General features: G+C 47.6%; 3 protein-coding genes across 4 annotated transcripts; 1 reads left to right on the top strand and 2 right to left on the bottom strand.

Annotated features, from left to right (window-relative positions):
• LOC108618321 (uncharacterized) lies at positions 1-10,987 on the top strand. 2 transcript variants are annotated; one of them, XM_089473428.1, is made up of 7 exons: positions 1-391; positions 745-3,504; positions 5,274-5,733; positions 5,794-6,320; positions 9,625-9,986; positions 10,051-10,240; positions 10,299-10,987. In XM_089473428.1, the coding sequence occupies exons 2-7, from the start codon at positions 759-761 to the stop codon at positions 10,460-10,462; spliced, it is 4,449 nt and encodes a 1,482-aa protein (XP_089329554.1). In that variant the 5' UTR covers positions 1-391; positions 745-758; the 3' UTR covers positions 10,463-10,987. The 2 variants fall into 2 exon arrangements, with proteins under 2 accessions (XP_089329554.1, XP_089329553.1); XM_089473427.1 differs by lacking the exon at positions 1-391 and having other exon boundaries at positions 410-3,504.
• Positions 7,069-9,115, bottom strand: LOC108618385 (uncharacterized). The gene is made up of 2 exons (XM_018014379.2): positions 8,262-9,115; positions 7,069-7,682 (listed from the first exon to the last, which is right to left on the bottom strand). The coding sequence occupies exons 1-2, from the start codon at positions 8,975-8,977 to the stop codon at positions 7,169-7,171; spliced, it is 1,230 nt and encodes a 409-aa protein (XP_017869868.1). The 5' UTR covers positions 8,978-9,115; the 3' UTR covers positions 7,069-7,168.
• LOC108618402 (uncharacterized) lies at positions 10,722-12,026 on the bottom strand. The gene is made up of 3 exons (XM_018014401.2): positions 11,738-12,026; positions 11,613-11,672; positions 10,722-11,550 (listed from the first exon to the last, which is right to left on the bottom strand). The coding sequence occupies exons 1-3, from the start codon at positions 11,759-11,761 to the stop codon at positions 11,038-11,040; spliced, it is 597 nt and encodes a 198-aa protein (XP_017869890.1). The 5' UTR covers positions 11,762-12,026; the 3' UTR covers positions 10,722-11,037.
• Positions 12,027-12,100: the final 74 nt, after the last annotated feature.

The raw sequence follows: 12,100 nt of genomic DNA, 5'->3' as shown, positions 1-12,100 counted from the left end.
ATGTCAAGTCTCTGTATATAATATCGAATTAATAAGTAGTTTGAAAACTTTAGTAATGGCTTCATATGATTTGTCGAATTTTGTTTGAATAATGATATGAATAATATACTTATACTTACACTTACATATACTTATATTTAGAGTATCGTTTTTGCCCTCACTTTTGCACCACTGTGCAGTGCAATTGTTGATTCTCATCTATGATTAGATTGACAATTTGCAATGCTTCGATGAATCGACGCAGGGCAACTGACGACAGCTACGGCAAAGCAGCCAGAACATTGGCTAGGAGAAAAGAGATGGTGAAGGTGAAGGTGAAGGAGATGACAGAGAAGGCAGCGGCAGCGGCAGCGGCAGCAGCAGCGCTGGCGACAACGCACGCCGCACTCCGGTAAGCGACATCTTCACTCAGACGTTACGGGCAAACGTTCAAGCAGCCGAAACTCGCATAGTATGTGGGGGCATTTGAGTTTCTCCTTTTGGCGGCGGGTCGGTGGATGTTGTTGGTTTTGGTTTTGGGTCTTTGGCTGGGTCGTTTTGTTCATTTGTAAACGAGACTCGCAGCCAAACGGTCGCGCACGCGTTAATTCCAAGAATCTCTGGACGAGCATAATCCAGTTGCCTCGTTAGCCTCGCTGCCTCTATACATAAATACATATACATATATATATATATATATTCGCATATATATATAAGCTATATAAATAGCTAGACATACATATATAATGCCTGCCTTTCATATAGTCGTAAAGCTGCTAATGCTGCGCCTATTGCTGGCCAGTTTGTCGGGTCTGTCGGGTTTGTCGGACTTATCGTGCGCCGCATACGACTTTGGCTATCATCCCAGCGCCGAGGAGTTCGATAGCCTCTTGCGCGAGACACGCAGCTGGACGCGCGATCTGCTGGCCAGCGAGCGACGACGCGAGAGCTTTGTGCCGCGCTACAACTATCCAGAGCAGCCACACAAGCAACACCTGCAGCAGCAACAGCATCAGCAGCAGCAACAGCAGCAGCAGGAGCAGCAACAGCAGGAGCAAGAGCAGCAGGAGCAGCAACAGCAGGAGCTGGATTTTCAGCTGTTCAGCGATGATCAGAACTTGCAGCAGCCGTATGTCTATGAAACGGTAGCATCTTTGGAGCAGCAGCAACAGCAGCAACATCTGCACCAGCAACATCTGCAACAGCAACATCTGCAAAAGCAACACCTGCAACAGCAACATCTGCAACAGCAGCAGCATCTGCAACATCAGCAACATCAACAAAATCCGCAACAGCAGCAACATCAGCAACATCAACAAAATCCGCAACAGCAGCAACATCTGCAACAACAGCAACATCTGCAACAGCAGCAACATCGGCTGCCACTACCCGACTCGGTCTATGGACCGGCGCAGCATGTGCAGAGCGGACTCATTGAGATCACTGATAATCTAGCAGCAGCAACAGCAACAAGAAACACCACCAGCAACAGCAGCAGCAGCAGCAGCAACAGCAATTTCCCAATATTCTTTACCAATCCCGCCACCGGCATTGTCTATGCCATTAGCGAGGTGGGCCGCAACACCAAGTCGCAGCCCTGGCCCAGCAATGGCAGCGACAGCGACGGCATTGATATCTATGTGACCAAGGCGCAGTATGACGCCGACTTGGAAGCGCTGCGCCGGCGGTACGAGCAGCAATGCTCGCTGAAGGCCGCCACCGTCGGCGGAGCCGCAGCGCACTCGGTGCTGTCGACGCCCAGCCTGAGGCCGACGGCGCGCACGAGCACCGCCCGGCCGCAGATCATACGGCTGCAGAAGCCCAAGAAGACGACGACGCCGAGCGCCAGCACAGCGGCCGGCCACAACAAGCTGCTGCACAAGCCGCCGCCCATTATGGTGGCCAGCGGTGCGGCGGGCAGCGTGAGCGATCAGCTGCTGAAGCTGCCGACGGCGACGACGACGACGGCGGCGCCTCCGCGCACGCAGAAGCCGAAGCGCAACAGGCGCAAGAAGAAGAAGAAGCGGAAGACAGTGAAGCGACGGCCGGGCCAAAGGCCGCCAGCCGCGACAACAGCCGGGCCGCTAATTGTCCTGGGCAAACGGACGACGACGAGCGTCCGGCCGCCCACAGCTGGGCATACGGCCACGCAGCTGGAGAAGCCGCACATGCCGAGGCCCACGAGTGCAGCGAGCGGAGGCGGCGGCACCGTCTTCAGTGATCAGCCCTTTGTGGTGTCCAGTGGGTTTATCGAAGTGCCGCATCGGGTGAGGCGTCGCTCGCTGGATGCGCTGCCCGGCAGCTCGGCGGGCGCTCGACCCATCAGCAGCGGGCGAGGGGGCGGCCGGCGGCGCAGCTCCAGCAAGAGCGGAAGGCGGCCCGTCCAGAAGCCGCAACGCGCCACGCCCAAGCGGCAGGAGAACTCGCCAGCGGGCGACAGTGGCTATCGGGTGCCCCATGCGGTGCATCTGCTGCACGCCAGGCACAATGGCAGCGACAAGGCCGAGGGCGAGGGCAAGGGCAAGGGCAAGGGCAGGAAAGGCGGCAGCGGCGAGGATGACTTTGATTTGCTGGAGCTCATAGCTGGCGATGATTATGATGATGACAACGATGAGCACTACTTCGAGGAGGAGGAGGAGGGGCAGGGGGAGCAGGGGGAGCAGGCAACGCATGTGAAGCGCCACAGCAGCAGCAGCGGCAGCAGCAGCAGCAAGCAGAGGCCGTCGCAGGAGAACAGCAGCTCGGCGGAGGAGGGCGCGGATTTCGGTGCAATGGTCGAGGAGCTGCCAAGTGTGATAGTGATCAACAACAACAACAACAATAACAGTAGCAGCAGCAGCACCACCAGCTCAACCACCAGCAGCACCGCTCAGCCAGCCACAGCTGAGTCCGTGACCAGCTCCGAGGAGGAGAAGCAGGAGTCGACCGAGAGCGAGGAGACGCAATCTTCGACCAAGAACAGTTTGAGCAAAAAGCGCATCAGACGACGTCCGCCTGGCGAGAGCCACAATTCCGATGAATACTACGACGAGGAGAAAGACGATAATGATAACGATGATGATGATGAAGATGAGGAGGAGGAGGAGGGCGATTCGGACACTGGCATCGGCAGCTTCTTTCGCATGATCTTCTATCCCGTGCAAGTGGCGATGGCGCGCATCTTTGATGGCTTTGGCGGCCAGTCCGAGGAGGAGAACACGGAGGTCAGCACCAAGCCGAAATACCCCAGCTACACGCTCTACCACAGCGCGCACAGCAGCAAGGGCGACGCTGGTAGTGCAGAGGAGGAGGACGATGATGATGATGACGATGATGGCGGCTCGCTAAGCAGCTGGTTCGGCTCCTGGTTCGGGCTGAGGCGACGCACCAAAAAGATTGGCAGCACCACGGCAATGCCAGTGGCGTCACTGCCTCTGCCGACGCCAGCGCCAGCCACAACCACTGAGCCACCCGGCTGGCTGGAGTCGTGGTTCGGCTTCGGCAAGGCCACAACGGAATCCTCTAGCGAGGAGTCGGACTATGACAGTGAGTAGCAAAAGTATGAGACTTTACACTGATTGACAGCCTGTAGATAACAGGCGAGGGCAGTTTGACAAGTTCCCTAGCTCCCTAGAAATTATGCAAATTTATTCATTTCGCATTTTAGTAGAACTGAGAGTGCCTTGAGAAATGTGGGAGATCAAAGATAGAAGAAATATAAATTTAGATAAACTAATTGTATTCTCTATGTAGTCTTATTACATATCTTAATGCATATTTCTTTAAAGACATATATGAGCATTTCCCCAGAAAATTCAACGTTTTGTAGTGTGCGAATCCCTAATTTCTAATTATCTTCAAAACACACCATTTATAGTGATAATTTAGAGCTACAGTGTAAGATTCACTATTTGTCACAATGAAAAAACATTTTTCCCATTTGTTTAGCACGATAATGGGCGCATTTTCAAGACACATATTTACAAATAAAGGGGTTAGCGTGCTACAACAAGTAGAAATTTCTGGGGAAATACCCATTTTTCATTTTCATATAAGCAACAAAAAATTTGATTTTCCTTCTTTTAAATTACAAAACTTATCTCGACGAGAGTAATTTGGAAATTGTCCGATATTAAATTAATCTCGATTCGATTTGAATAAAAAAATACATATTTTGTTTTTTTTTTTTTCATTTTTTTCATTAGAGGTGGTACAAAATTTCCGAAATGTATAGAAATTTATCAATCTACACAACATGCAAATCAATTGCTTATATTTATGTATGTATAATATATTGAGGGAATTAATGAATATATAATATATTTATATGATTTGATTGATTAAGATACACAATTTTTCAAGCTACTCTTGCAATTCGATTTTTGTATCCAGAACATATTGAAAACAGGCTAAAATGGTTTGGTATTATTATAAATATTTGTGGATAACAATTTAGAGATCCAATAGAACATGTACTCTTGGGTACTCTTCATTAAAAGGCCTTGCATGAGCTTTTGTGGAGAGATTTGTTACAGGAGCGTTTGCTATCAGACGAGATCTTCAGTTCTCTGTTCTTGGTACTTTGCTTTTGTTCTTTTTGCTTCATGCTCGTCGAATATATTTCTGAATGTAAAACCATATAGAGCCAAAGTACTTAAATCCACTTAACAATTCGTTTGTTAATTATATTTTTAGTACTAATCATTAAAAATAAAGTTGAATAGAGGAAAATTTAATGATTTAAAAAGGTTCCTTACTCTACTTAAAGAGCGTCCAATACCTTTTTGGAGAAAGACTTCCTAACTCACACGAAGAGAACGCAGACTCTGCTCTGCAAAAGCTGAACTCTTACAATTCTCCAATGGGCATAGCAATAGTAGCAAGCCGATACTCTCAATACTACAGATGATCCTTCTAATACAGACGTCAGCAATCATATATACCCGAAATAAAGTTGGATAAGAAGACATACAATAATGCATATTCTCGTCAATTGGCTGTATTGAAGTTACTTGAGCACACCTCGCTGATTGAGGTGATGGCCGGCCCACTGACCTGCTCTCAGATCTAACGGCAATCTAGACGATCGCCCAGAAGCTTCTGGCTCGATTGCTCAGCGAGTGCTCATTGGGTCGATTCACGCTTTCTGCACAGTCTGAAAACGATTTGAATGCTTTTGGCCCGCTTAGTGCGTCTGATATCTAATAGCTCTATATATATGTACATATATATATATCTCTCTCTGTCTATCCATCGTTTGCTCAGTTAGTCAGTCAGTAAAATTGATGTGAGTTTTCCACTTGCTAAACTTGCAGAGTGGTTTGCCGGCTGGTTTGATCCGACGCCGAAGCCAAAGACGCGTCGCCGCAAAACGACAACGAGCACAACAACAACAACAACATCGACGACGACAACGACGCTACCCACACCCCAAGTGCCGATCCTGACGATTGTGGATCCGTTGCGTAATCCACAGAACTGGATTGGCATTCTGGCGCATCACATTGTGAATGCCACGGCTGGTGGCGCGGGTGGAGCGGGTGGCGGTGCAGCTGTTGTCTCGAGCACCACCAAGAATCCGCTGCTGCAGGCGCTGGTCACCCGTGTGACCAGCACGACGACGGCTCAGCCGGAGCTGCCGCGTCGCATCAGCTACGACAAGTATCAGATATGGCGACTGAAGCCGCAGGATGAGCCTCAGGTACGGGCACTGGAGCAGTTCAAGAAGGGCGAAGATGGCAACAAGCTGCAGTGGCTCAAGGGACCCAGTCTCAGGTATGATCCAGAGCAAAGATTGCAAAGTTGATGTTTGCTATTCTTAAAACATTCCTGCAGAGGCCTCACCGACGTCCTGGTGCCGCCCAAGATGCTGGTGGACTTTCAGGGCACGCTTAACTTTGAGGGCATTGCCCACGAGGTGCTCATCTTTGATGTGGGCAAGGCGATCGCCTACGAGCGCCACAAGGAGGAGTATCTGTACACGACCCCAGCGGCGACCAGGCGACCCACCAAGCAGCCAAGCGCACCACCGCCCATGACCTGGAACAGGTACTACGAGTACGACGACATACTGCACTACCTGGAGACGTTGCGCATGCGTCACACCCAGCTGATTGAGCTGATTCACATCGGACGCTCCTTCGAAGGCCGTCCCCTGATCGTGGTCAAGATCGAGTCGAAGCAAGTCGCCGCCGCAGCGACGGCTGCAGCCGCATCCAGCCACAAGCGCCTGAGGCACAAACATCGCTCCGGCCGGGCCAATGCGGTGTTCATTGAGGCCGGTGCTCACGGCTTGGCCTGGATTGGACCCGCCACAGCCACCTGGATGATCAGCGAGCTGGTGCGCCTGATGCGCACGAACAGTGAGTAAATAGGGGCGCGACTAGAGTTAAGCTATATAAATAAGCAGCCCAAGATCTAAAGATCTGTGAATCAAGAAGAAAGACTTTAAAGGTGCCGTCCAATGAAATTGATTGCAAAAGAAAGATCAAAGTTATCTAAACATGAATGGTTTCCCATTAAGGGATAGAGCATATAATCATATAGATGTGGCAGTTACAGATTTGCCAAGTAGGATGATATATGTATTACCTATGGAATAACTTACTTGTTAAACCAAGGAAGTCATATGTAGATAGCTTTCGGTCTTTCAAGCGCAACTTCCTTAGTTTAACAATAATATCTGTTTCTATATTATATCTACGTATCCCTGCATCTAGTTAAAAATATAGTAATTTCCACGTATCGTCATCATATCCTGATCATCTGCACAAGGTTAGTCTAATAGACCCTCTACATGGATGTCTGCTCTTTGATAACCCTAAGCTCAATTTTGTTTAGGAAACGGAAAAGACTATTAGACTCCCTTCAATGTCAGCTCTTTGATAAGCCTACGTTTTTATCTTTTAGCATGCAAAAGGCTAGTTCAAGTCTGATATAAGTAAATTTGGGCTAAGATCCCTACCATTGCCAACGATTGGGACTTAAGCCGTACCCATATCCATAAATTGAATTGACTACTACCCATATCTATTATATCTAAAGTATCCCAATAAGTCCCACCTCTCTCGCAATCAAACCGTAATTTCGGTTAGGCAATTATAAACACAATTTTGTGATTGTTTTCTGCTGTATTGGCTTGATTCATATTGTTTGTGGTTAGGTTCTGAATTTGACACGTTCAATTTGGAAGCGGTGAATGGTTAGTCCGTCAGCGTCGACAGAAGAACCCGTTGACGCTCTCGCGCAGCCAGATGAGCCACGTGGGCGGCTGCTTCATTTCGGTTAGGATGGCACTCCGGCGGGATCGGTCGAAGATCTTGCGGCCCTGGCAATCGGAATATCTCTGCTTGAACGATCGGCTGCAGGTGGACTTTTTGTTGGACTGGGCGCAGCACGGGGTCTTTGGCTTCGCATGCGGCGGATGAGGATGCGGTTTCGGCAGAGTGGTTGGCCTACATTTGCTGAGAGCTCGTTTCTTGGGGAGCAGCGACGGCTTGCAGCTGGTCGATGGGCCGCCCTTCATGATGGCATCGCTCGCCTTGGCATGGCAGCATCCGTGGCTGTGGGTGAACACCGTTATGGCAAATGCAAATACCAGCAGCACGAACACAGTGCCCATGGCCACGTGCACGTTGCGATCGGCGTTAATCAGATCCACCACCAGCTGAACGATGTAGTAGCCCAGGGTTATCCAAAATGTGAACGTGCAGATAGCAAAGAAGCTGCCGGGCAGAACAAATTGATTAGAATTGATTGATTGGCCGAGTTAGGATCTACTCTGAAATCGAGAATATTCATCATCTGTTCATCACAAGGTACCATATAGACTTTGGTAATCAAGGGACCTGCCTAACTGGAACCGCAAAAAGAAAATCCCGTTTAACCCGATCTTAAAGGAATGGGATGATGGAGAAAAAACGAATTGAAATAAAGTTATGGATGGATGAATAGAGAGTCTAATATGCCAACATCTGGGATTTGCATGGACAGATGGACAGACAGATGTAGAGGCAGCCGTAGGGATACGCAGACAGATAAACGAAGAGGTTAGCAGATGCAGAAGTGAACAATTAGATATCTGATGAGGAATATGTATTTCCAACCACGTCCACATCCACCAGACAAATGTAGAGGCAGACAGACAAACGGAGGGGTAAGCAGATGCAGAAGTGGACATGGATCAATTAGATAACTGATCAGGAGTATGCATTCCCAACCACGTCTTCATCTGTGGACTAGCTGCACAGATGGTTCCTTATGGGATTTCTAGGCACATCAGCAGAGCTAGTTGCACTACTTACACCAGTATGCCCAGCATTTCAATCAGGAAGGTCACAGCCGCATTGACATACTCATTGTCGCACACATGCACGCCCTTGGAGATGTCCTTGCGGGAGTGCTTGCAGGACATGGCACAATCGTTGTTGAGTCCGCAGTTTTCGTTGCAGTAGGTATGATCTATGCAGACGGTGCGACCGCTGGCATTTAGCAGGCCCTCGTTTCCCTGCAGATGAATGGGCAGGCCGAATGTGTCGCGTCCGTGCATTAGGCTTGGGTCCACATTGACAAATGGGAGGTTGATGCTGCAACCGGATCTCTTCGGGATGTCCACACGGGGCGTGCCCTCGGTCACGCTCGACTTGCGACTGTAATCCATGCCGCCAAATGCGACAGCGGGCAGACCTCCATGGCTCGAGCCGGGCTGCTTATATTCCCAATAGTCGGACTGGTGGCCGTGGCCCATCCCATAGTTGTGCTCACCACAGTGGCAGTCGCTTTGGTTACTCCCCGCATGCGATGCTGAATCCACTGACCATTCGTTGCTAAACAATTGCATGTCATGGACTCTACAAATGCTGCATTGGGCCGCTTGATTCGAGCCCTTACTTAGCAGCAGCGCCTTCGCCTTCTCCTTGCACTTCCTGCATGGACAGGGCGAGGACTGCGATCCCTGCCGATTCTGTAGCGAGCCAGACCCGCCACACGTTGGCCCAGAGCAATGGCACTTGCCTGACATTGCGCGGCACTAGCCAAGAGTTCACCCAATCGAGTGAATATTTTGAAAACAAATTTTGCCCAAAGACTAGCACTGACAGATTCAAACTATACTAACTAAGCTGACTGCCTGACCTACATACCCACTTGGATCGAGCCGAATATGCTACTAAAATTTCTTTTCAACATTTTCCTTTCTTTCTGTCGAAAAAAAAGGGGGAAAATATACAACAAACAATCGATAATTATCGACTAGATACTTACATATGTATGTATGTATGTACATATATAAAATATATACATACATTTTAAGTTAATTAACTCCATGTTCAATAAATGACAACTTATCGATTTTTATCGATTTAGCTATAGCCAAGATTTGGGCAATTAGGGCACATAGCACTGTATATAGAAACAAGTAACCCACTATGAAATTAATAGATGACCATACATATATCGTTAAGTCGCTTTTCTATTCACTGACATTATAATCGATAAAAATCGATTGGTACCTGTTATTGGTAGACCATTAATACTCATCAGCTACAAATGAATAAATCGCAATTGCAATAAAACTCGACATTCGCTGCAAAAGAGATCGATAAAAATCGACAAAATGTTATAATCGACTATTTTTCGAATTTTTAAGAGAATAATCTTGTTTTTTAGAAACCGACGAGGATCACGAGTTTATACGCAACACGACGTGGTATATAATGCCCGTGCTGAATCCGGACGGGTATGTGTATAGCCATGAGTACGATCGCTTCTGGAAGAAATCCCGTTCACAGCATGTGGCCAAGGCACCCGCTGGACTGCTCGACTCGGCGATGACGTGGCTGCAGCAGAAGCGTCCAGGCGATAAGATTTGCTATGGCGTCGACTTAGATCGCAATTGGCTGTATCACTGGGGCAAGCGGGGCAGCTCAAAGGCGCCATGCAATGAGTTCTATGCGGGTCCGTCGCCCTTCTCGGAGCCGGAAACCAAAGCTCTGTCTGACTTCCTAATGGACTATCGCAAACAGATCAAGGTAAGGTATCAGGGGCGTCTAAACTTGGATGGGATTATTTACAATATAAAATTTGCCCCTCCAGCTGTATATATCGCTGCAGGCCTACGGCCAGGTGTTGTCGTATCCGGTCAAGGCCAATTCGACCTTCAACTCGGAGCGCATGGATGACTTCCTGGACGTGGCGATGGTGGGCACGGATGTGCTGCGACGCAGGGGCAGCAAGGCGCGCTACAAGGTGGACTCGGCCAACGATTTGATTGAGCAGCGTTCGGGTATGTGAGCGCCGAAGATGTAAATCCAAATAGTTGCCCAATCTCTGTCTTCCCCTAGGATGTGCGGATGCCTTTGCAGCCTACGAGATCGGCATACCCTTTAGCTACACACTCCAGCTGGCGGATAATGGGGTCCATGGCTATCTGTTGCCCAGCGGCGCCATTGAGAGCACAGCGCGCGACGCCTTTGAGATAGTTAGCGCGATGCTGGATTACATCTGAGACGATGCGGTGGGGTTGTTGGAGGAGGATGCGAATGTCAACGATTAGTTCCTTTTCGACTGCGATTTGGCTATGGATACGGATTCGCATTCCTGCGCTTACAATATTAAGGACGAAACCAACGCTATATATTATATATATATGTATATGTATATATGAGTACAATATATATATTCATACTCAATATGTTAAACAATTCAATATCTTATAGTACTTTTTTTTCTTTTTTTTTTTATAAATATATTTCTCAAAATATCTGTTTATATTTATAGTCCTAATATTTATTTATTTACTTATTAAACGTAACAGAAAAAAAAAGAAGTTAACTTTAGCTTAACTTAAATGTTTCTGCGTTTTTGTGTCAGATCGATTCTGAATAGGCCTTTATATATGTATATGTATATACTTTGAGACATCAATAGGCCAAAGATTTGCTCGAATTGTGATATAAGTCTAATGGTTATAACAATGAGAAACTTGGCAGCATATACGGCTGGTATTTTAAGAATTAAACAATAACATTTAGCTTAATTATAAATTAAGGCACTCGCTGATTTGTGTCGGGGGCTGGGGCATCAGTGCAGCCCCATGGAGAGGCCAATTCGTTCGGAGAGCGAGGCAAAGTTTGTATAGAGCTCGTTGTCGCTGAAGTAGAGTCCGATGAGCAGTTTGAATTGCGCCTGGGTCAGTGGATAGGATTCGGTGGGCAGGACAATGATGGCGTCGACAGCGTTTAGTTTTTGCTTCTGCTTGGATGCCTGCACCATTTCTAGATAATTACAGAAGGCAGCGGCACACTTGGCTATGTGCCGGACCAGAGTCGAGGTTGTGCACTGCTGCAGCACAGGACGGCTAAGCAGTTCGGCGACAATCGAATACATATCGAATATAATGAGATCAGGACGCGGCTGGCAGTCGTACAATTCAATAATGCGACGCGGTGCGCTCTCAATGTCCTTCAATGTGATGCTCATCCAGCGCTCCATGTGGACGAGCGAGCGCGGCTTCTTCAGTGTGGCAGGCAGATTGAATTGTTGTTGGGTCAGCAGGAGTACCTTCTTTTCGTGGTTCACACAATGCTCACACAGCTGCATTGAAACAGAGATCAGCGAAAAGTTGCAGCAGTTATGACGAACAGAACGGGACTTACCTTCAGCATAGGACGGCTGTAATCGCCATTGGGCGACAGGAAAATGTGATTCCTTGTCAACTGTAAGCATGGATGATTTTGAATGCTTGATTTTAATAAATAAATAATAATAGTAGTTAACTTACACCGTCCTCTGAACTGTGGAGCATATCTGCCGGCTTTTAATTGAGCGCTTTAATATCTCACTGAACACAATTCTACACTTCAGGGTTGCTGCTAACAAATCGATTGGCTGAACTATCGGTATTACAGTTACCGATATACCACCGATTAACGGGCTTTTTAATTTATCAGTAAAAGAGTTGTCAATCAAATCTTTATATTTCTATTGCTTAAGAAATGTTTATATGGCACTGAGCAATTTTTTCACATATTAATTTTCCCATTTCCAAAGTATATCTCATTTTGAAATTGTATTTTGAACATAGTTAACATTACGTTCACATAACAATGTTAATGACTTATGTTAACGTCACTTTAAAAGTTCA

This window comes from Drosophila arizonae, chromosome X (assembly GCF_054131065.1).
Source record: "Drosophila arizonae isolate 15081-1271.41 chromosome X, UAZ_ARI_1.0, whole genome shotgun sequence".
In the NCBI taxonomy this organism is placed as follows: domain Eukaryota; kingdom Metazoa; phylum Arthropoda; class Insecta; order Diptera; family Drosophilidae; genus Drosophila; species Drosophila arizonae.
This window is presented reverse-complemented; position numbering and strand designations above follow the sequence as displayed.